This window comes from Triticum aestivum, chromosome 4B (assembly GCF_018294505.1).
Source record: "Triticum aestivum cultivar Chinese Spring chromosome 4B, IWGSC CS RefSeq v2.1, whole genome shotgun sequence".
NCBI lineage: Eukaryota > Viridiplantae > Streptophyta > Magnoliopsida > Poales > Poaceae > Triticum > Triticum aestivum.
Window position 1 is genome coordinate 610,462,675 of NC_057804.1, and position 25,629 is coordinate 610,488,303.

The 25,629-nt window shown below is 45.1% G+C and overlaps 1 protein-coding gene across 1 annotated transcript; it reads right to left on the reverse strand.

Moving 5' to 3' along the window:
* Window positions 1-20,842: 20,842 nt before the first annotated feature.
* Window positions 20,843-24,470, reverse strand: LOC123090281 (uncharacterized). The gene is made up of 8 exons (XM_044511658.1): window positions 24,234-24,470; window positions 23,831-24,122; window positions 23,508-23,729; window positions 22,531-22,802; window positions 22,203-22,415; window positions 22,023-22,115; window positions 21,787-21,891; window positions 20,843-21,202 (listed from the first exon to the last, which is right to left on the reverse strand). The coding sequence occupies exons 1-8, from the start codon at window positions 24,468-24,470 to the stop codon at window positions 20,843-20,845; spliced, it is 1,794 nt and encodes a 597-aa protein (XP_044367593.1).
* Between the last annotated feature and the right edge of the window lie 1,159 nt (window positions 24,471-25,629).

The following is a 25,629-nucleotide window of genomic DNA, read 5'->3' on the forward strand; positions in this document are numbered from 1 at the left end:
TAAAAGTGTTGAACATCCTCCGATTGAAGAAATCCTCCATGATAAAGAAACTATCCGTAGTTTGGAATCTAGGGATTATCAATCTTACAACGACAATCTTAGGAGGAGGGTTCCCTACTCGGAAATCATTCAAACCTTGTACCTTGAGGCTTATGATGAATTTGGTTGGATTACAAGGGGAATTTATGTAGGGTTTAATAAGGATTGGTTGGAAAAATGATTAAGGAACCTGTTAGAAACGAGATACGTATTTTATATGATGATATATATAGTGATGATCTGGATTACGGGTTTATGAATATCAAAATCACTAACCAAAGTCCTTTTCATGATTTAAGTTCTTCTACTAGAAAGGAAATAAAGGAAAGAATAGATTTGTTAAGATGATTGTTGGAAGATTTGATGAAAAAATAATTGCATACCAAAGATGACAATACCTAGATCTATTGAAATATGCCTAGCTAGGGGCGTTAAACAATAGCGCTTGTTGGAAGGCAACCCAATTTTATTTTTGTTCTTGCTTTTTTGTTTCTATTTTTTGAATAAGTTTATTATCAAGCCTCTGGTTAGATGCATTTTTGTGTTTTAATTAGTGTTTGTGCCAAGTAAGACCTTTGGGGTGGTTTACAGTGATAGTTGATTTGATCTTGCCGAAAAACAGAAACTTTTGCGCCGGGTAAAATAATTTTCATAATTCACAGAAGCGTGCTTTTGATCTGAATATTTTACACAAGATTGATATACAGATTGCCCAGGTTTTCCTAATTTTTCAGAATTTTTTGGTGTTACAGAAGTATATGAAGTTTTCTGATTACTACAGACTGTTCTGTTCTTGACAGATTCTGTTTTTCTTGTGTTGTTTACTTATTTTGATGAATCTATGGGTAGTATCGGGGGGTATGAACCATGGAGAAGTTGGAATACCATAGATATTACACCAATATAAATAAATAATGAGTTCACAACAGTACCAAAAAGTGGTGATTTATTTTCTTATACTAACGGATCTCATGAGATTTCTCTTGAGTTTTGTGTTGTGAAGTTTTCAAGTTTTGGGTAAATATTTGATGGACTATGGAATAAGTAGTGGCAAGAGACTAAGCTTGGGATGCCCAAGGCACCCCAAAGTAATATTCAAGGACAACCAAGAGCCTAAGCTTGGGGATGCCCCGGAAGGCATCCCCTCTTTCGTCCTCGTCTATTGGTAAATTTACTTGAGGCTATATTTTTATTCACCACATGATATGTGTTTTCCTTGGAGCATCTTGTATGATATGAGCCTTTGCTTTTTAGTTTTCCACAATCATCCTTGCTATACACACCTTTTGAGAGGGACACACATGAATTGTGACTTATTATAATACTCTATGTGCTTCACTTATATATTTTGAGCTAGGCAATTTTGCTCTAGTGCTTCACTTATATCTTTTTAGAGCACGGTGGTGGCTTTATTTTATAGAAATTGTTGAACTCTATTGATTCACTTATATTATTTTGAGAGTCTCTCTAAATAGCATGGTATTTTGCTTTGGTTATGAATTTAGTCCTAATATGATGGGCATCCAAGAGGGATATAATAAAAACTTCCATATAAAATGCATTTAATAGTACGAGAACTTTGATTCCTTATGATTGTTTTGAGATATAAAGATGGTGATATTAGAGTGATGCTAGTGAGTAATTTTGGATTGGTAAAAATAGTTGTGTTAAAGTTTGTGATTCTCGTGGCATGCACGTATGGTGAACCGTTATGTGATGAAGTTGGAGCATGATATATTTATTGATTCTCATCCTCTGTGTGGAGGTCAGGATCGCGCGATGGTTAACTCCTACCAACCATTCCCCTGCGAGCATGCGTGAAGTACTTTGTTTCGATAGCTAATAGAGTTTTGTAGTAATATATGAGTTCTTTATGACTAATGTTGAGTCCATGGATTATACGCACTCTCATCCTTCCACCATTGCTAGCCTCTCTAATACTGCACAACTTTCGTTGGTGCATTACACGCATGATATACCTTCCTCAAAATAGCCACCATACCTACCTATTATGACATTTCCATAGCCATTCCGAGATATATTGCCATGCAACTTCCACCGTTTCGTTTTGTTATGACACGCTCCATCATTGTCATATTGCTTTGGATGATCGTAAGAAAGCTAGCATGATGTTTACATGGCTTGTCCATTTTTTGATGTCATTTTCTACACTAGATCATTGCACATCCCGGTACACCACCGGAGGCATTCATATAGAGTCATATTTTGTTCTAAGTTTCGAGTTGTAATTATTGAGTTGTAAGTAATTAAACTTGTGATGATCATCATTATTAGAGCATTGTCCCATGTGAGGGAAGGATGATGGAAGCTATGATTCCCTCACAAGTTGGGATGACTCTCCGGACTTTATGAAAAATAAAAGAGGCCAAAGAAGCCCAAATAAAAAAAGAGGCCAAAGAAGCCCACCAACAAAATAGAGAAAAGAGAGAAGGGGCAATGTTACTATCCTTTTTTCACACTTGTGCTTCAAAGTAGCACCACGATCTTCATGATAGAGAGTCTCCTATGTTGTCACTTTCATATACTAGTGGGAATTTTGCATTATAGAACTCTGCTTGTATATTCCAATGATGGGCTTCCTCAAATTGCCCTAGGTCTTGGTGAGCAAGCAAGTTGGATGCACACCCACTTAGTTTCTTTTGGAGCTTTCATAAACTTATAGCTCTAGTGCATCCGTTGCATGGCAATCCCTACTCACTCACATTGATATCTATTAGTGGGCATCACCATAGCCCGTTGATACGACTAGTTGATGTGAGACTATCTCCTTCTTTTGTATTCTCCACAACCACCATATTATATTCCACTTATAGTGCTATATCCATGGCTCACACTCATGTATTGCGTGAAAGTTGAAAAAGTTTGAGAATACTAAAGTATGAAATAATTTCTTGGCTAAAACCAGGGTTGTGCATGATTTAAAACTTTGTGTGATGAAGATGGAGCATAGCCAGACTATATGATTTTTTAGGGATAACTTTCTTTGGCCATGTTATTTTGAGAAGCCATGATTGCTTTATTAGTATGCTTGAAGTATTATTGTTTTTATGTCAATATTAAACCTTTTTTGAATTTAATGGATCTGAACATTCATGCCACAATGAAGAAATTTACATGGATAAATATGCTAGGTAGCATTCCACATCAAAAATTCTGTTTTTATCATTTACCTACTCGAGGACGAGCAGGAATTAAGCTTGGGGATGCTTGATACGTCTCCAATGTATCTATAAATTTTGATTGTTCCATGCTATTATATAATCTGTTTGGATGTTTTATATGCATTATTATGCTATTTTATATTATTTTTGGGACTAACTTATTAACCTAGAGCCTAGTGCCTGACACATCTCCAACATATATATAATTTATGAAGCTTTCATGCTATTTTGTTATCTGTTTTGAAGGATTACGGGCTTTATTATACACTTTTATATTACTTTTGGGACTAACCTATTAACCGGAGGCCCATCCCATATTGTTGTTTTATTGCCTTTTTCAGTATTTCGAAGAAAAGGAATATCAAATGGAGTCCAAACGGAATGAAACCTTTGGAAGCGTGACTTTTGGAAAGATTATGATCCAGGAGACTTGGAGTGCAAGCTGGGGGGTCATCGAGGAAGCCACGAGACAAGGGGCGCTCCCTACCCTCTTGTGGGCCCCTCGAGGCTCCCCTGACCAACTTCTTTAGCCTATATAAGCCTACATACCCTAAAAAAATTGAATATCAAGATAGATCGGGAGTTCCACCGCCGCAAGCCTCTGTAGCCACAAAAAACCTCTCGGGAGCCCGTTCCGGCACCCTGCCGGAGGGGGATCCCATCACCGGTGGCCATCTTCATCATCCCGGCGCTATCCATGACGAGGAGGGAGTAGTTCACCCTTGGGGCTGAGGGTATGTACCCGTAGCTATGTGTTTGATCTCTCTCTCTCTCTCTCTTTCTCTCTCTCTCGTGTTCCCTCTATGGCACGGTCTTGATGTATCCCGAGCTTTGCTATTATAGTTGGATCTTATGATGTTTCTCCCCCTCTACTCTCTTGTGGTGAACTGAGTTTTCCTCTTGAAGTTATCTTACCGGATTGAGTCTTTAATGATTTGAGAACACTTGATGTATGTCTTGTCGTGCTTATCTGTGGTGACAATGGGATATCATGTGCCACTTGATGTATGTTTTGGTGACCAACTTGTGGGTTCCGCCCATGAACCTATGCATAGGGGTTGGCACACATTTTCGTCTTGACTCTCCAGTAGAAACTTTGGGGCACTCTTTGAAGTACTTTGTGTTGGTTGAATAGATGAATCTGAGATTGTGTGATGCATATCGTATAATCATGCCCACGGATACTTGAGGTGACAATGGAGTATCTAGGTGACATTAGGGTTTTGGTTGATTTGTGTCTTAAGGTGTTATTCTAGTATGAACTCTTGAATAGATTGATCCGAAAGAATAACTTTGAGGTGGTTCCATACCCTACCATAATCTCTTCGTTTGTTCTCTGCTATTAGTGGCTTTGGAGTGACTCTTTGTTGCATGTTGAGGGATTGTTATATGATCTATCTATGTTATTATTGTTGAGAGAACTTGCACTAGTGAAATTATGAACCCTATGCCTTGTTTCCTAGCATTGCAATACCGTTTACGCTCACTTTTATCATTAGTTACCTTGCTGTTTTTATAATTTTAGATTACAAAAACCTATATCTACCATCCATATTGCACTTGTATCACCATCTCTTCCCGAACTAGTGCACCTATACAATTTACCATTGTATTGGGTGTGTTGGGGACACAAGAGACTCTTTGTTATTTGGTTGCAGGGTTGTTTGAGAGAGACCATCTTCATCCTACGCCTCCCACTGATTGATAAACCTTAGGTCATCCACTTGAGGGAAATTTGCTACTGTCCTACAAACATGTGCACTTGCAGGCCCAACAACGTCTACAAGAAGAAGGTTGTGTAGTAGACATCAAGCTCTTTTCTGGCGCCGTTGCCGGGGAGGTGAGTGCTTGAAGGTATATCTTTAGATCTTGCAATCTAATCTTTTTGTTTCTTGTTTTACCACTAGTTTAGTCTATAAAAGAAAACTACAAAAAAATGGAATTGAGTTTGTCTCATACGCTTCATCTTTTTAATATCTTTCGTGAGAATGATGGTAAGGAAAATTGTGCTCAAGTGCTAGAAGAATAAATCCATAAAATGTTTTTCATGAAATCTTTGAATGATGAGCATGATTGCAATGTTGTTAGTATGAATTCTTTGAATATCCATGATGCTAATGATATGCAAAGCCACAAGCTTGGGGATGCTATGTTTGATGAATATGATATGTTTAGTCCCCCAAGTTTTGATGAGCAAATTTATTATGATGAAAGCATGCCTCCTATTTATGATGATTATATTGATGAAAGTGGGTTTGGAAGAGTGTCAACTTTAGGTAGTTTTGACCCCCCCACTATTTTCGAGGATGTTGAATCTTATTTTCATGAATATGAAAGTGGATTTGGAAGAGTGTCAACTTTATTTAGTGATGATTCCACTATTTCAGAAGAGGTTCCAATTGATTATGAGAACAAAGTTGCTATCTATGATGATTATTGTGATGACTTGTATGCCATTAAGAATAATGATAACCATGAAACTTGTCATCGTGATTTTAGTTTTCAATTGGATTATGCCTCACATGATAGTTATTTTGTTAAGTTTACTCCTACCATTCCGAATGAGAAGAATTTTGCTTATGTGGAGAGTAGTAAATTTTCTATGCTTGTAGATCATGAAAAGAATGCTTTAGGTGCTAGTTATATTGTTGAATTCATTCATGATGCTACTGAAAATTATTATGAAGGAGGAATATAAGCTTGTAGGAATTGCAATAATATCAAGTTTCCTCCCTATGTGCTTAAAATCTTGAAGCTATGCTTGTTTTACCTTCCTATGCTAGTTGATTATTGTTCCCATAAGTTGTTTTCTCACAAAATCCCTATGCATAGGAAGTGGGTTAGACTTAATTGTGCTTGTCATATTCTTCATTATGCTCTCCTTATGTTTCAGTTCTTATCTTTTATGTGAGCATCATTGAAATCATCATGCCTAGCTAGGGGCGTTAAAACGATAGCGCTTGTTGGGAGGCAACCCAACTTTATTTTTGTTCCTTGCTTCTTGTTCCTGTTTAGTAATAAATAATTCATCTAGCCTCTGGTTAGATGTGGTTTCATGTTTTAATTAGTGTTTGTGCCAAGTAGAACCTTTGGGAAAACTTGGGTGAAGTCTTTATGATCATGCTGTGAAAAACAGAACTTTAGGAGCGCTCGATGCTGCTGAATGACCAGATGGCGCAGTGGGCCGAGCTGCGCAAGATGTCCTGAGCGGCCATGAAGGAGGTCACAGTCTGGCTGTGGCCAGACGAACCCGCTCCGAGCAGCTATTTCGTCCTAGTGCGGTGACCCATCGATGTCGTGCCCCGAATTGACTCAATCAAACAGTCGGCGTGCATAGAAGGTGCTCGGATGGCCTTCGCCCGTGTCAAGGTGCACTGGGCAAAGATGAAGGCCGCTATTTTCATAGCGGTTCAGGGTCCACCCGAAGGCAAGGACCACCGCACCCTAGAGCATTACTTTGATGACGTCCTAGAGGGTGCCCGTCTGATAGAGGGTGAGTGTTCAAAGGATATTATCTTCGAGTGAATGTATCCGAAAGACCCAGATGTGTTTGTATATAGTAAGGCTGTGTGCCATTATTCTGAAAGTTTTTTCCTCCTGTGCGGCCGTTTTTTATAATCCTGAGACTTTTCCAGTCGTTGGCTTCATCCCCACGTAGATACTACGAGGGTGATTGGATTGGCACATAAAGACTCTTACTCCAACATCTTTGTCCGTAATGGAGGTCTTAGTGCGGCGAACCAGGCAATCGGACTATATGGCTTTAACGCTCTCACTTAGCCATAGGAGTTTGATGATGGGGCTACGAAATAGCCCCTGGTACATATGCGGTTTATCCGAATTCGGATGTGCAACGTGTACGGTCGGGAAACGGTCCTTCATCTAATGTGGAAAAAATTGCTTAGTAAGTCGCCAAATGGCTGACCGGCTCTCGCCACATCATGACAGTCAGTTTCGGCTTTCTGTACTAAGGTACTTGATCGGACCAACCAAAAACACAATCTTAGTAGTTCTCCCTTTACTGCCCTAGCCGAACAAATGGAACGTAAGGTAGCAAGCACAGGAGCCGGGCAACCCAACTATTGACCAAAGACATGATTCAGAGCCGATGCATATAATGCCCAACTCGGGACCCCGAAGTATGCTACAAAGCTGTTCGGACTTTTGTTTGGCGACACATGTGTGGACGTATATAGCCCCTGGCAATGGATGCCGAGGTATATGAGTGAGAACACTTAGGAAACGGGGTACAATTCTATAAGTAAAGTAGATACCAAAAAATAGTCCTCACTATGATCTGATTGGTAAATCAAAATGTAATCTTACATAGGTTACCATAACCTCCAAAGCCATTTTACATGCCAGGGCTCAAATAATAAAAGGAAAAAAATCTCAATACAGGTCTGTTAGATATCATGTCGCACGTCTACGCCGCTTTCGCCTTGTAGAGAGGGGTTCCTTAGAAGGAGTGGTCCTTGGTTATCCGTACAAAACCGGTCTCGGAGAGAGTCCTTGTAAGTTCATAAAATATGTAGGTTCAAATGCACCTCAGATAGGAGAGAAAAAAAGGTAATCAAAGAAAAAGGGTTAAAGGTCATGCAGAGTCGAACCATATTGTAGGCCTGTCCGTATTGTGCCTCCGTTGATGCCCAGGGTATTTTGAGTGCGTAATGATGCATGCGCGGCACATAGTCTGCGGGTGTGTGTGGCCATCGACAGAGGCGGAACTGCTAATCAAACCCATGACAAACTGAGCTATCAGCTTGTGGGGTTAACCGGGCTCTTTTAACAGAGTCCGGCGGCTTAATGGCCGATGAGGTGTGCAGCTTGAGAGAGTCGTTCTGTACTTTGTCCGCGAGAGCCGCAGTGTGCTCCTCCGTATGGAGGGAGCGTTCCATGTTTCCATTGACTGTTATGATGCCGCGTGGACCGGGCATCTTGAGCTTTAAATAAGCATAGTGCGGAACCGCGTTGAATCGAGCGAAAGTGGTCCGTCTGAGTAGTGCGTGATAGACACTTCGGAAGGGGACGATGTCGAAGATCAAGTCCTCACTACGGAAGTTGTTGGGTGAGCCGAAGACGACCTCCAGTGTTATTGAGCCCAAGCAGCGTGCTTCTACGCCAGGTATTACTCCTTTAAAGGTAGTTTTAGTGGGCTTGATTCGTGATGGATCAATGCCCATTTTGCGGATGGTGTCCTGATAAAGCAGGTTAAGACAACTGCCACCGTCCACAAGGACCCGCATAAGGTGGAATCCGTCGATGATTGGATCGAGGACAAAAGCTGCCAAACCTTCATGACGGATACTGGTCGGGTGGTCCTTTCGATCAAAGGTCATCGGACAAGCCGACCAATGGTTAAATTTTGGGGCAACTGGTTCTACGGCGTACATGTCCCTTAGTGCGCGCTTGCGCTCCCGCTTGGGCATATGGGTGACATAGATCATATACACCGTTTTGACCTCCGGGAGGAATTTCTTTTGTCCCCCTCTGTTCGGAGGGCGAGGCTCTTCTTCGTCGTCCTCGCTGGGCAGCCTTTTCCCCTTGTGTTCGGCGTTGAGCTTGCCGACCTGTTTGAAAACCCAATAGCTCATGTTGGTGTGATTAGCAGGTTTATCAGGGGTGCCATGAATCTGACAAGGTCGATCAAGTATCCTGTCCAAACTAGGTGGACCATCTTTGCTTCCTTTGAATGGCTTCTTCCGTTCACCGGATTTGGAGCCACTGAATCTGGCGTTGACCGCCGTGTCTTCGTTATTGTTTCGACGCTTGTGCTTGTCACGTCGGGGCTTTCCATTGCTGTCCCTAGCTTCAGAGGTGCCTGGGTCGCTGGTGCTATTGCTTCTTCGAGCTAGCTAGCTATCTTCTCCCGTGCAAAAGCGGGTCATAAGTTTGATAAGGGCTGCCATGGAATTCGTTTTTTCTTGGCCGAGGTGCCGGGCTAGCCACTCATCTCGGACGCTGTGTTTGAAGGCCGCAAGGGCTTCGGCGTCCGAACAATCCACAATTTGGTTCTTAATTAGGAACCTGGTCCAGAGCTTCCGGGATGACTCACCAGGTTCCTGGATTATGTGACTAAGGTCATCGGCGTCTGGAGGCCAAACATAGGTACCTTGGAAGTTGTCTCTAAAGGCATCCTCCAAGTCTTCCCAGCAACCAATAGAATTTTCTGGGAGGCTGTTTAACCAGTGTTGTGATGGTCCCTTAAGCTTGACAGGGAGGTACTTGATGGCGTGTAAGTCATCGCCGCAAGCCATGTGAATGTGGAGAAGAAAGTCTTCAATCCATACTGCGGGATCTGTTGTGCCATTGTATGATTCAATGTTTACGGGTTTAAACCCTTCTGGGAACTGGTGCTCCATTACCTCATCAGTGAAGCATAGGGGGTGTGTGGCGCCTCTGTATCGGGCCACATCATGACGTAGTTCGGATGGAGTCCGGACGTGGTGATTGGTCTGGGTGAGGTTGTGCTTGTCGCGCCAGGCCTGATGGGCGTCTTCCTGTGCTGGGGCACGCCCCCTTGATCCATAAATTGATCTCTGACCGGCTCTATTATCCAGGTCTTGTCATAGGTCATAGGTGTATCCTGCAGCCGCTGTCTCTCTTCCTTTACGGCGGGGTGGTCCAGGTTGGTGTTCGGCTTGAGTTGTCGTTCTGTCCCGACCACGCGGTGGTCGCTCAAGTCTGTCGCCGGCTTTATGCTTTGGCGGTACGGGCTTCGGGGCCTCATCATCGAATTGGGGTAGCAGCTTGCGCTTTGGGTAACTCTTGGTTGGGCGCTCGAGTCTGTATTCCTCGGCTGCCAGGACATCAGTCTATCTCTCATTGAGTAGATCCTGATCAGCTTGAAGCTGATGTTGCTTATTTTTTAGGCTTTTTGCAGTAGCAATGAGCCTGCGCTTAAAGAGCTCTTGTTCGAGGGGATCCTCTGGCACGATGAATTCTTCATCGCCGAGGCTCTCGTCCTCTTTGGAGATCGGTAAATAGTTACTATCTTCTGAATCCTCGATCCACATCGAGGTTGACTGCCCATCCTCCAAGTCCTCCTATTTGGAAGCTTGTTTGATAGGGGCTTCTTGGTCTTCGGCGTTCTCCGGAGTGTTATTATCCCCGGTGCCGGTATTGCTATCTTTGTTGCGATGCAATTTCGAGCGGCGCCGCTGACGTTGGTGCATTGGTGGTGCCTCAGAAGGCTTGTCCTCATCTGGATCTTTCCCACCGTCGTCGGCATTCACTTTGGATGTCTCCACCATGTACACGTCATATGTGGCCGTCCAGCGTCCGATGAACAGAGGGTTCTGGCTTTGCTTGTCTCCGGCATCCTCGTCCATACCGTCAATGTCTTCGGAGTCGTAGTCGAGCATGTCGGTTAAGTCCTTGACAGTGGCTATGAAGTGGGTGGTGGGTGGTGTCGGTGTCAAAACCGGCGGATCTCGGGTAGGAGGTCCCGAACTATGCATCTAAGGCTAATGGTAACAGGAGGCGGGGGACACGATGTTTACCCAGGTTCAGACCCTCTCGATGGAGGTAATACCCTACTTCTTGCTTGATTGATCTTGATGATATGAGTATTACAAGAGTTGATCTACCACGAGATCGTAGAGTCTAAACCCTAGAAGCTAGACTATGATTATGATTGTTGTTGTCCTATGGACTAAACCCTCCAGTTTATATAGACACCGGAGGGGGCTAGGGTTACACTGAGTCGGTTACAGAGAAGGAGATCTATACATCCGAATTGCCAGGCTTGCCTTCCACGCAAAGGAGAGTCCCACCCGGACACGGGACAAAGTCTTCAATCTTGTATCTTCATAATCCAACAGTCCGGCCAAAGTATATAGTCCGGTTGTCCGAGGACCCCCTAATCCAGGACTCCCTCAGTAGCCCGTGAACCAGGCTTCAATGACGATGAGTCCGGCACGCAGATTGTCTTCGGCATTGCAAGGCGGGTTCCTTCTCTGAATACTCCATAGAAGATCTTAAATATGAGGACCGTGTCCGGCCCTGCAAAATAATTTCCACATACCACCGTAGAGAGCACAATATTGTACAAATCCAATCTGCTGACAACCCTTCATAGCGTGACATCACCCCACGGCCTGGTCATTATTCGAACCGTTTTCCTCAACCAGCTGTTGCACATATTGCGAGGCGGTTCTCTTGGCACGTCTTGTCAAAGCAGAGATCGTGTCCCCTTATCACGGGATTCTCATCAATACGGGTATGGGTAACCCAACCGTGCCATCGTGGCACTTGGGGAATAAGCGAGTTTACCGGGCAAGTGGGGAGGCGCAGGATCCCTGCTGCCTTTATAAAGGGATAAGGACTCCCTCTTTCACCCACGCCTTCTTCTTTCTCTGCTCATCCATTCCCCCTCGCTCGAGCCCTAGCGCCCAGGTGTTTGTCTTCTCCACCCAAAGAGGTCTTCCGAAAATGTCCGGATCCGGAGCAGGGGGCAAGTGGATGGCATCTACCGTCCGGGAGAAGGATATCAAAAAGCTTCGGCAGGCCGGGTATCTGGCCAAGAAAATCGGCCACCGTCTTCCGACGGCGGGACAGATCGTCCCTACTCCGGACCCCTACGAGAGGGTGTGTTCCTCCCTCATTTTGTCCGCGGGCTAGGGTTTCCCCTCCATCCATTCGTTCACGGCATCATGTATTATTACGGGATTGATTTTCATGATCTATCCCCCAATTCCTTCCTCAACATCTCGACATTCATTGTCGTGTGCGAGGCCTTTCTCCGCATCCCGCCACACTTCGGCTTATGGATGAAGATTTTTAACATGAAGCCCAAGGTAGTGAGCGTCGAGCACGCCGAGTGCGGAGGCGCCATAGTGAGCAAGATGCCCAACGCCGCATGGCCAAACTTTCAATGATTCCATCAAGGAGTGGCAGCAGCGGTGGTTTTACATCACTGAGCCGCGCGGCATGGAGTGGGCCGCTACTCCCGAATACCGATCTGGAGCCCCCTTGCGGCTTACGTCCTGGCCTAAGAAGGGCCTGAACTGGTCTTCGTCCGAAGAACTGTCAGTGCTCCAAACACGCGTCAAGGATATGGAAGATAAGAACATCAAGCTTGTCAATGTAGTCCAGGTGATGTTAGTTCGCCAGATTTTTCCTTGTCAACACCGGGCTCGCAATTTATGGGAATTTGACCCGGCTAAGCACCAAACCCTACAGGAGCTCTTTGGTTCCTCGCACGAGGACATCTGGAAGGTACTTTTTAAGTCCGGCAAATCATGGCCGGACTCCGCCGAGGACCGTGGGTACCAACTGTCCCGCCCTGCAAGTTCGGTAAGTCACCGTTTATGTTTGGCAATTCATATGTTTTATTCGCATATCCTGAGGAAGATGCTTAAAGTGCTTTCCACAATTCTCATAGGGCTGGACGAAGAAGGTGGGGCAGATCTATAGTCCGGCCCCACTGCCGGAAGAACCGGCTGGCCCACTTTTGACCAAGATGCTGGTCCCAGCGCCTTACAAGGCACCGAAGAACAAGGTCGAGAAGGAGGCCAAGAAGACCAGGGGAGGCCTCCGTCGCCGCGGTGCCTCGGACACAAAATCCGAAGACTCCAATGCCCATTCTTCCTCCTAATAGGACGAGGAGGAGGTAGAAGATGATCCCCCTTGGGGGTAAGAAAGAAAAGGATGGCCTCCACATCCTTGGAGGCCGAATCGCCTAAGAGGGGAAAAACTCCTCTTCCAGAGGAATCCTCCGCCGCTGCCGATAGCAGCCCGAAGTGGGATCCCAGGGCCTAGGCCCTGGTGAACTCGTGAGTATACAAAAGCCAAACATGCTTATGCGTCCAGGCTTATCATGGCATAACACTTTAATCAGAGCCATACTTTTTTGCAGTCCGGCAAGGTCCCGCACCCAACAATCCTCATCAGAGGATTTGCTGGGTTTGGATGCTATGGAGAGCGGGACACCCCCGAAGGCCCCTACCCCCAAACATGTGAATGACACCGAGATGTCATCCTAGAAGGATCCAGACCAAGGGGGGATCGTAAAGGCAGCGCCAGGAGGTCAAACTTCATGGGTCGGACATATGGGAGAGAAGGCTCCCATGGGCGTCATCGGCGGGGGCGATCTCAAATTCAGCCCCCATCTGGATGCAGTCCCGGAGACCTCTACGGCTCCAGAATTAGGTAGGCAACCTCCCTCGGCTGGAGGGGGTGTGCCTGCTCCACCGGCAACCTCTGTCCAACCAGAGGTGTCGGATACCTTATCGACGGTGCTAAAAAGTGTGTCCATCGTCGATGAACACCGTGCCCTTCTGGTTGCGGTGATTGAGAAGATTCGGTCCGCTGAGAGTGGACTGAATGAATCCTGTATCAGCCTTATAAAAGGCTTTGAGATATGTTTTATGAGATTTTGAGGAGTGTCATAGTATGGATAGTAGCCCCTGATACACTGTTCGGTGAAAGAGAGAACCGGACAGAGGATCAAATTTATGTTCACAGGAGACTCATTTGATGACATCTATATCTCTTCTTTTATAAACAGGCGTGTGTAGTGACTGCCACCTCTCATACAGCGGAAGTATCCGGACTGAGGCAGAGTCTGGAACGAGCCGAAGGAGAACTTGGCCGAGTGAAGTAGCAGATGGAGGATAACCAAGGTATGCTGAAACCTTGTTCATTCAGCACAAATGAATAAGTGTACTTGATGAAGATATTTTTATTGTGTGCTCTAGGGGCGATGGCCGAAATTGAGGCTCTTAAGAAGGCTGTGGCCGAAGCCGAGAAGAAGGCAGCCATGGAGCAGGCTCTTCGCGAAAAGCACGAGGCCAAGGTTATTGAAGCTGAGCGAGAGCTTCAGGATGCCGTGAAGAAATGCGACACCTTGGAGCAGAGTTTATCAAGGAAAGAATCCGAACTTGCTCAAGCTCGCCAAGCCGCAAGTGATGCCCGGGAGGAGGCCCAAGGTGCTCTGAAGGAAATTCAGGAGGCGGGAAAGATTGTGGCTGGTAAGGCTTTTTCTATACAAAGCGGTCTTTTTGAAAGAAGAAGATCAAGTTGATAATTTGAATTATGATTTCTCCAGGAGTGTTTGCGGAGCTGCCATGCAGCATATCTGATGTCGCCCAATTCTACCGAGCCGAGGAAAAGAAGATTGCGGAGAAACTCTTCTGGTTGCAGTATTTGGCGCCGAATTATCCAGTGCCATTTGTCGATCAGCTAAAGCAGCTGATCGAACTACACAAGGCGGCCGAAGTAGCCATGAAGGATTTGATTGTCCGGCTATGGCCCGCCAAGCCAATTCCAAGCAGTTACTTCAGGCTCGTGAAGCGGCTTGTGAGTGCCTGCCCTCGACTTGAAGTCATCAAGCGGTCGGTCTGTATGGAGGGTGCGCGAATGGCCTTCGCCCGCGCAAAAGTGCACTGGGGGAAGATGGATGCGGAAAAGCTGATTACTGAGGGATCACCGAAGGGGAAGGAGCACCACAAGCCCGAATTATATTATGATAGTGTCCTGAAAGCATCCCGCCTTGCAGCGGAGCAATGCACCAAGGACATTATATCTCCATGAATACAGTCATGTTGTCCTGTAATGTTGAACAAGGTCATTTCTATTATTTATTTCCTATTATGTGAAAGTTTTTCCTCCTGTGCGGTCCTTTCATATATATTAATCCTGAGAGTTGGCCAGTCATTGGCTTCTGCCCCCACGTAGGAAGTACGGGGGTGTTTGGGATAAACCTGAGCACTCTTTATCCCATTTTTGGGTCCTTGAAGCAGGTGTTCAGCACAACGAACTAGGCAATGAGACTATAGGGCTTTATCACTCTCACTTAGCCATAGGAGTTTGACAAAAGGAAGGTAGGCGCAGCCCCTGGTGTTCGGAAGACCGCATGAGGGGCTCTATAAGCACCTGATCGGAAGATAAGCCGATCCATCGCACACTGCATTAGTTATGGCATTATGCGGAAGAAATCCTTAAAGATTTTACAACCTCTCGAGCAGCTGACCAGCTCTCGCCGTATCATGACAGTCAGTTTTCGGCTTTCTCTACTGAGGCGCTCGTCCGGAAGAACCGGGACACAATCGCAATAGTTCTCCTTGCGCTACCTTAGCTGATGTAGCGAAACGTAAGGTACCAAAACATGGGAGCCGGGAAAACCCAACTATTGACCCAAGACATGATTCGGAGTTGATGCATATAATGCTATAAGTTTGGGGTGCTGAACGACCGTGAAGGTGGTCAGACTTTATTGTTGTATTTGTGGATACAATGAAGCCCCTGGTGTATGAAGGCATATCACAATGTACGGTTGCCGTTATGACGAAATGTGTCAATAAAAAACAATAGCGAATAAGCGTCATATAAATCTACATGTTGTATTTGAGTAATACGCCGATGCGTATGAGTACAGGTGATGTAATAAAAAGAAGTATGATGGCGGAACCTGCTGAAACCAGGCGGGAAGAAGTTGTGTGCGGATCCGAAGTGTATTCGGATTGTCTTCGAGGGGAATATCTAAGGATTCCCTTGTGTGTTCGAGCTGATTCTGTCGCCAGTCCTGTCCTGCACAAAAGTGAACCTGCAAAGGAAATGCGAGAAATATTTGTGTGCCACGAAGCGGTTGAGCCGCAGTATGTGGCCTTTCCCAGCTTTTGCCGGAGTGTTTAATTGAGCTCCGGAAGAGCCGGGCTATCATGCCGCGAAGTAGTTCGGACTCCGTTATCGGTGTCCAGGAGCTTGGTCGTCGACTCAAGGTTCGATTGAAAGGTGCCACTCGTTGCTTCTTCTGTTAAAGCGGCGGTATACTCTTCGGTGCCGAGGTGGAGTTCGGCTTTGCCATTAACCGTTATGACACCGCGCGGGCCGGGCATCTTGAGCTTACGGTAGGCATAGTGTGGTACCCCGTTAAAGCGAGCAAACATGGTTCGCCCAATCAGTGCATGATAATTACTGCGGAGGGAGACGATGTCAAAGACTAACTCTTCGGTACAGTAATTGTTTGGTGATCCGAAGACTACCTCCAGAGTGATGGAGCCTATACAACTGGACTCCACACCTGGTATAACACCTTTAAAGGTCGTTTTAGTGGGTTTGATCATCGAACGATCAATACCCATCTGGCGCACTGTGTCCTGATGCAGTAGGTTTAGACTGCTGCCTCCGTCCATAAGACTCGTGTGAGGTGGAACCCGTAAATTATTGGGTCGAGGACAAGTGCGGCTGAAATACCCTGGTTGGTATTGGTCGGACGATCTGTATGATCGAAAGTGATCGGCCATAGTTCATATTGTGGGGCGACTTGCTCCGTTAAGTCGACATCCCTAAAAGTGCATGTCCGTTCCCGTTTGGGGATGTGGATGGCGTTTATCATGTTCACCGTTTTGACTAGTGGGGGAAATCTCCTTTGCCCTCTTTTGTTTGGTGGTCGGGGCTCCTCGTCGTCATCATCACTTTGAGACCTTTGCACCTTATTTGCGGCACCTGACCTACCGGCTTGTTTGAAGACCCAGCATTCTTTGTTGGTGTGATTGGCTGGTGTTCTTGGGGTGCCGTGAATTTGGGATGGACGATCGAGTATGCGATCCAGACTGGACGGGCCCGAATTGTTCTTTTGGGATGGCTTTTCCGCTGACCGGACTTAGATGTAACACCCCAAAAATTTAACCATGATTTATTAATTAAAATTTTGCCTTCGTAAATTAAATTTTTATTTTCTGGATTTTCTTTTGATCCAGAACCACTCTTTTCTTCTAAGTTGTGGAGTTTCCCTCCAAATAGAAAACCTTTCAAAAATATTGTTGGACTTGTATATCCTCTCAAGAAACATTTCTTTATTCAGTGGAATCATTTATATGATTATCTTCCCTGAGCTCTATTTCTTTTAAAAATGATTTTTATAAGATTTAGGGTCCCATTTGCACTACAACCCTTTCATATATTCATTTAAAACTTCCACCAAAATTTGGGGATGACATGTGAGGTTCCTAAATCACTTTTGTGCAAAAACTTCTCTTGATCATTTGGGGATTTTGAGCCCTACCTCAAGTTTTGAAATCTGGATCAGTTTGTGGTTTGCACTGCAACCTATTTAAATATTTCTTTAAAGATTACATAAAAATTTGGAGATGTAAGTAGATGCATATAATTCACTTTTATGCAAAAAACCATGAGTGTTCTTTGAAAAATTTGAGCAAATCATCCTCTTTTGCTCTCTGGCCCAGTTGGGTGTTTTCTAGTGCAACTCTATTTTATTTTACTCTAGTGCCCATGATCTTTCTCCTGCTTATAAACCACCCTACCAAGCCCTTAACTCTAGGAGATTGGACCCATTGGTGCATTTTTGGCCCATGCAATAATAGCCTTTAGTTTCTGCCCAGATTTGGTTTTCTCAAAAACTTGCACTACCTAGTTTCTGGTTTTGCCCAACTAACCTTGCCACCCTCTCTATCATCTAAAAATACTCTGATCTAGAGTTTTTGGCCACCCCAAGAATTGCCTAGATGCCCTTGGCATTCTGTCAAGCACCTTGTGTGCATGGTCAGTTTTGTCATAGTTTTTAGTTTGCACATTGGACCTGCTTGCTTTGCCTAACCAGCATGTCTCATGGATCTACCTTAGTCTATAACCCCACCCTGCTAAACCTCATGTGGATTGGAGCCCCCTGGCATGCCTTGGCATTTTGTCAAACAAGTAGCGTGCGTGCTCTGGGCGCCCCCAGAGCACACGTTTTGCACGCGTGCGCAGCCGAGCCGCCGTGTCATGCCCCTGGCCTTTGCTCGCCCGCAGGGCCGCGCCCCGGCCTCGCCCGCTCACCAGAACCCTCCAGGCCGCCCCTGGAGCCCCACAGCACCGCCGTCAGGTCGGCCATGGCAGCTAGCGGCCAGACACGGCAGGCTCCTGCCCTGGACGGCGCCGCCCGAGCAACTCTCACTCGCTAGCTCGCCCCTGGAGCAGTGCCCGCTCGTCAGCTAGCTTCTGCCGCCATCCCCAGCCTCGACACATCACGCTGCAAGCTACAGAACGGCGGTTCGCTGATCTTATCCCTGGCCGTCGCAGAACCGACCTAGTCGCGCTATAAATAGGGATCCCGAGCCCATCCGGACACTCAGGCAACCACGTACCATCCTCCTAGTGCCCCCACACCCAGCTATCGGCGGAGGGAGGCCGTCTTTCCCGTCTCCGGCCAGTTCGGCCACCGCTGCTCTCCGGTGCCATGCGTTGCGAGCAGAGCCTCCCCCAGCCTTCCAGTGCCACCGTTCGACTCCCCTTGGCCTTGCGGAGCCACCCCACCTCTCAAACTTGATCGGGAGCCACCGTAGCCCAAGCCCCCAAATCCTCCCGAAGCCACCTCTGCCGCGGAGCTCGCCGCCGGCGACTCCCTTCGTCCCCACCAGCCGTTCGACCACTGGGAGGACCGCCCTGAACCAGCGGATCCATCCCCGCCCTTGGAACCTCGCGGGAAGCCGCCGTTCGTCGACGGCGATCGCCGCATCCCAACCTTCGCTCGGGCAGAGGAGAAAGGAGGCGGGCGACTGGTCAAACCTAACCAGTGGACCCAAGGGACTCACTGTCAGTGACCCCGAGCCGGTCCACACTGGCATAAGTGAAAGTGTAAAGCCCAGAGTACGCTTCCCCCCCCCAAACCATTTTTCTTTTTTTGTTTCTTTTATTTATTTATTAAAAATAGAATTTTGACTAAACTTTGACTGGCTATAACTCTTTAAATATAAGTCCAAACGATTTGATTCTTTTTCTATTGTTTCTCAAATTTTGTCTAGTTTATTTTCATGTTTATTTCAAAATTTTCAAAAAAACTTTATTGTACTGTTTTGAAACTATGTGTTGATTTGAATTTTCTTAAAATAGGATTTTGAAGAGGGAAGCAACTTTCAAAAAAATGCACCCCACTTGCATACTCTGGAAGGCAAGCATTCTGAACCCTGGCATAATATTGTTGTGTGTTGTTTGATACGGTTACAACACCACCTTAACACGAAGTACTCGTTATTTTATGTGATGATATGATCATACTCATGAGTGCATAATGAATGTTCCTTGCTGTTGGAACTTGATATTCTTGTGACAGCAATCACCCTCCTATGCCTTTCATGCCTATCGAAAGGAATCCGGGAAAGCCTCTGTCTTGGGTAGACACGAGCTTGTCTCCAGTCTTCGTCGAGACGGTTGTGTTCGGTATGGCATAGTGAGGCATGAGGAGTGGTGATTCTGTCTGTTGGTTGAAACATATTTGTTATGCTAATTATGCAGGGAATACTTAAACCTCCTGAGTCGGCCGTAGATCGAGTCTTGTTCCATTAACCCCCATACTTGTTTCGTACTACCACTTGTCCTGCCATAGGTAGAGTACAGTTCAGTAAGTTTTCAACCCCTTTCTAGCACACACACCATACAGAGAGGTCATGGTGGAAGATACCGTCTGCATTCGGTAGGCATGCCACCTGGTCCGGGAGCATGGGTGTTTCTGGTTGTAGCCGAGGGGGTAGCTCCCCTAATTTGCGCGTGTTATAAATTTTGTGATCCCATGCTAATCGAGGTTGTAGCCTCCTCACTTAGAGTTTTGCTTAACTGGCGTCGTGGGTGATTCCAAACACCGGTAAGTTAGGACTGGTGTGTGCGGTGAGGTGTGTTTTCAATTAAAAAACCGTAGACGGAATTAGTCCCGATGGACTAAAGGAACCCGTTACTCGTGGGTAAAGAGTACATCCTCTGCAGAGATTATATCTATTCGAATACACTACAAGAAAGTTGTTAATCTGTGACAGTCGCTCTCCGTCACAGACGTGACAGAAACCGTCAACCATGGCTTCGCGTGACGATCCTAAAATCCGTCATGTATATCGCGTCATAATTTGCCAACCTGTCCATCCTTGACGGATTTTGGTTTCCGTCATGATCCATGACGGTCTTTCTCCGTCATCGATCTGCCCCTAGGCCCGTTCGGCCCGCCCAAGGCCCGATCCCCTGTGACGGACTGTTCCGTCATGGATTTACATGACGTGTAGTAAGATGAGTCCCATGTGGCGCCAACGTGAGTCTCACGTGGCGCCGACGTGGGTCTGACGTGGCGTCGTGCAAGCCCATGTAGCATTCGGCCCAATATGGTCTGGCCCATTTATTTTTGTATGGCCAGGCCTATTAGCCCATTTTACCGTAGCCTGGTTGGCCCGTTTGTTTTGGGCTGACCCATTTCTACTTGTTCAATATTCACATCGGCCCATCAAAGTCACAGGCCACTCATGTTTTTTTAACCACAAAGTCCGTTTCCAGGCCCACTTCGTCCTGCCCATTAGTGTTTATTCAACCCGGCCTGTCCCATTTTTGTTTGTACGCACAATGTGTGCTAACATTGAACTTACATATCAAGATCCACTAACATCATAAGACAAAGGCACAAAATCACAAAGATAGAAAAAAGACATAGCATCAGAAAACACAAGTAACATTGGGCTTACATCTCCACATGCACTAAACATGGAGCAGCAAAATGCAACAAGTTTTCTTCCAACAGTGTGCAGTTTGCACAACAAAAGCATTAGAAAATAAGAAGGTTGGTTCCAGCGGTATATTACATTCACATGGCTTCCATGCATCAAGTAGAGAAAGACACTGATCTTGGACTCAAACAACTTACCTTAAGCTAATCTTGGTTGCAACTGACTTAGCAAAAAGTCTAGTTTTGCATCCATCGCAGCTTGCTTCTTCCTATTCTCCTCATCTCTCTTCCTGTGCTCCTCGTCTTGCCTGATCCTTGCTTCTTCGGACTCCTTCAACAGCTTGGTTAAGGTGTCAACACGTGCCCGAAGCTCGACATTGTCCCTCTTCTCCGTTGCCACTTCTGCACTGGATCTCGCATGGACATGCTGGATCCCCACATGCTGAAGAAACCTTGGCTTCTTAGTGTGCTTAGCAAGTACTTCAGCTACAGCCTCGGTTGCAGAGTTTGATTCCTGACCATCTTCTGTAGGTTGAGAGGCCTTGTTTTCCATCTCAGTCTAGCAATGCAAGCAACAATCATGGTTATAAGATGGCTTAAGCACAAGTAGAGAAGACGATAGCAACAAGCTTACATATATCGTCTTTGTAAGGAAAGCTATCATGTATCCTTTACAACTAGACATTTGTGATAATAGTTAGACTAATCTTTTTTCTGTGTGGAGGTGATCCAGGTTATTCATATATACTATCATCTACAGCAAAGTGGACTATTTCCTGAATTAACTACAAGTGAGTAATGTTTAAGTCAAATTATTTCTGGAAGTAAATCTCTAAAATATATATACTAAAAGATAAGACAATATATATACTAAAAGATAAGACATCGAGGGTGGCCAAAATTGCAATATACAGGGCATGTTTTTCAATCACTTCAAATCATATCAGTTGTCTGAAAAAAGGGTACAATCATACAGGATAGACTATTACAGGATAGTTAAGTGAACATGTTAACATTTTGTATTAAGATACGCCGACATTTGATTATCAGTTTTCAATCAGGTAAAGTGACTCAAACAATATTAGTTCTAGCCATGCAGAAAGGTAAAAATTGATGGTTGGTAGTCTTTTGAAGCTGACTTACAATTGCAGCTTGCACGACATCAGTGTAGCTTTTATTTTTCTTGCTGTAGTGACACTCCTTGAACAAATCCAATGCAGTGGGTTCTTTATCTTTGTATTTGTCGCCCTGGAAACAACAAATATGAAGGAAAGGGAACATCGTACACAGTTACTACATGGACGCAATAGTTTACATGAACCTATGGTCATGAATATTTCTCATGACAATGCACATCCAGAGCCACATGTTTGACTTACCAGATTATCACAATGCACAGGATAGCTGCACGCGCCAGTAGTTTGGTGAAACTTAACTTGAGCTCGATTATTTTTGTTAATTTGACATATCCCCTACATCAATAGTCCGACTACATGTAAGGCACACTTTTTAGATTAGCATATAGAAGGCGAGAGATTGGTCTCGAGGAAGAAACATACCATCTTTTTGGGATCCTTCCAGCTTTCCACCAGCTCATTCCACTGCTCATCAGTCATCGAGGGGACAGGAGAAGTTCTCGTCACCAAATGGAGTGGGTGAGGGTCAAAAAACTCTTTCTTGAGCCTATATCGTTGTTGGCGAGTCGCACGTTTCACCATTTCAGTACAAGCCTTCCTAACTGGCACAACATCTACGTCCATCTGAAACTTGTTCTAGTCCGATGAAAAAACATGTGTAAGTATCATGATTGCACATAATTAACACAATAGCACAAAATTGACAGGTTGATAGCCATTAGAGGGAGAAAGGCCTGGACTATGTACTTACACCAACTTTGCCTATGAAGTTCCTGAAGATCCCATCTCGTACATCTCCATTTGGGTCCTTGTAATCCTTCCAGCGCTTAAACACAGGCATATGGTGTCTGACTGTGACGTTGCATTCAGTTGCAAACTTTGCAGCAAGAAGAGGTGCCTCCAGCCTTATCCTCCCTTCTGGAATGACAAGTGGTAGTTTGCCGTGCCCGCATCGAGTGATCCTTTCCAGGCCTTTTCCCAAATTGGGGCCCCTTTCCCTTGGATCTTCATAGGATTGTGGACCTACAAAGAAAGTAAAATCAAGAATTGGATACAATTAGACCGTAATTACAAAGTATAGAAGTGTACTAATAAATGGAGAACATCTTTTCAAAAGGAGTAACTGTAACAACAGGAATTAAGCTCACAAAAATGCCAAGACAATATATTGGTAACCATATGGCAGCAACAATTAAATGGAATATTACAGTTCACAAGTTATCTATCATGTTGGTGTGTTTCTCATTGCTACAAATCCACAGGTTACCTGGAACTAAAGACACGGTTCGAGCAGATTTCGACAAGGCAATATCTTCAGCAAAGACAGAAGAAGAGAAAACTAAATCATGATTTCAGATTAGACCATAAGCTGTCAGGTCTATACATATCTATATTCAGTGAGTATATGGATATAATCCATTGCAAGACACACACTTTTAAGTTATGAAGTAAGTAAATTGTCCTTATTTAAATACTGTGATTTTAATAAATGAGCAATGGAGTTGTCCTTGAGAATATCATTGTCCTACAACACTGGAATGACTCATAAATTTTTTTGCGCATATATGGTATAAATTAAGCTTAGTAATACACATGAAGTTGCAGTCAATAAGATAAAAAATTATGGTTTATATTAAGTATAGTTTAGACAGCAAGATGCATAGAACAATAGATTGAACAAGAAGTTTAACTCTAATAGATGCTACAAAGATTCAGGTTATAACATGCCTTCGGAGTTATTGTTAGGTTGGGTTTCCTGATTTGGTTGGGGACTACCACCAGCTTCGGTGGCCATCTCATTGTGACCACTACCACCAGCTTCGGTGGCCATCTCATTGTGACCACTACCACCAGCTTCGTTGGCCATCTCATTGTCGTCATCACGATGGGCAATAAGATCAGCTCCATTGGCAATCCAGTTGTCATCATCACAATGTGCAGGGTCATCATCTTTTTAGAAAAAATCATCTAGTGAGAGTATGTTCATCATGCAATCCGAGCTAATTGACTAGGCTAGCAATTCAAAATAGAAAACATAGTAAGGAAATTGCCTTCAACACCATGGTCATCAAAGTTGGGAATAATTTCTTCAGCTTGGCGGGCACAAGCCACAGAAGCAGTTGGCTTATCGATGACACTTGGTGTCTGATGTTTAGGATCCAACATCTCCTCACTTTGAGTACTTGCATCAACATCTTGTAATAGAGCTTTCTTCGACCTTGTGACTCGCAAATTAGTAGGGATGTCTGCATGAACTCTCTTAGGAGGCCGAGGCTTGACTCCACCACGGGGCATGGCCGCAGATCTTTTCTTGCTAGTTTTCTGACTAGTCTTCTTACGGCCCTGATAGATATGAAGACATGGTTTAATCAACAAACTGTAACAAAATTCTACTGCAATGGCAAACAGGCAACATATCTAAGCAATGAATGACTAGATGGAGGAATTTAGCACCTTAGAGTTTGAGCTAGCAGCAGGTGTGGACTGCAGTGCTTCTGTTTCATCTACTAAACTATCATCGGACGACTCTCCTTCACTGGTATTGTCCTCGTTAGGATGGTACTCAGCTTCAGAATCATCAGAACTATGCTTGGGATTCTTTTTCCAGGTGAAATGACAGTTTTGGCTGCAAACAGTGTTGATAGTGCAGGAATTCCGAGTGATTGCAGCACTGAATTGTTCCTTATGCATATTTTGATGCGCGACTCTTCCAAAGGATGCATCGGTGGTTCTAAGATGAGTGAACACATGAACAAGAATTACTATGTGTACAATCTGTACTTAATAACAAATTACTACTTTTGTTATTAATTTGGCAAGAATATGTGACCCAAATCTACACTTGACAGCACAAGACCCTTATTTCAAATGTACGGCCAGAAGTCTAATGAACAAGAAACATTAGCAATTGAAATCAAGCACAAGCAAAAAGCTTTTACCACATATCCTTTAGACATACATATGCATGAACAATAAATAGGCAGGCGTGGGGTGGGTTAAGAAGGTATACCTGCTATCTTCCGTCCTCGGGGTCTCTTCGTAGCAGTCTTCTTCCCCATCAGTGTGGCAGATAGGTCCTTGAAGCAGCGCAGTGTGGTGGCGGCGACAACTTGTTCTAGGGTTTGGTGGAGCGGAGGGGAGGGGGAGGGAGGTCTTGACCAGCAGTTGGGGTGGGTTAGGGACCGGCAGTGGAGGCGAAAGAGCAAGGGGAGTCGTTCTCAGCAGTGGCGCAGTGTGGTGGCGGCGACCCTTATTCTAGGGTTTGGTGGAGGCGGGTGGTAGGGGGAGAGGGGGTCCTGACCAGCAGTGGAAGAGGACGGGGAAGGGGTGGGAGGGGATTCGTGCTCTGCGGTGGAGGTGGAAGGGGAGGAAGGGGAGGGAGGGAAGCTGAGCTCGGCGGTGGAGGAGGTGAAGCCGTGGCCGGAGTTGGGAGAGGAAGGGGAACGGGAGCGAGGAGATTTGGCGATTTGGCGATTTGCGGGCGAGGGCTGGTCGTGCGGTGGGGGTTAGGAATTTTGTGTGTGTCAAATTACTAATATGCCCTTCATATGGTAGTGGTGGATGAATGGATATGTGTAATTTTTGGGAACATTGCTAGGCAATGGCGTCAATTCGCATTGTGTTGTTTTTGCCTTGGCGCGGCTGGAGCGAAAATTGTAGCGTGCGCGCGCGCTTTTTGCCTCCGAGCCGTATTTAGAACATTCTAGAGCATATATATCACAAGTTTATTATTTGTTACTGTAACTGGTAAGACATATATTTAATTATGCACTATTATTAGGAAATAATTACTAGAATGAGCAAGACATATGCGCCAACTTTTTTCCAAAACATGTGGAAACGATGACAT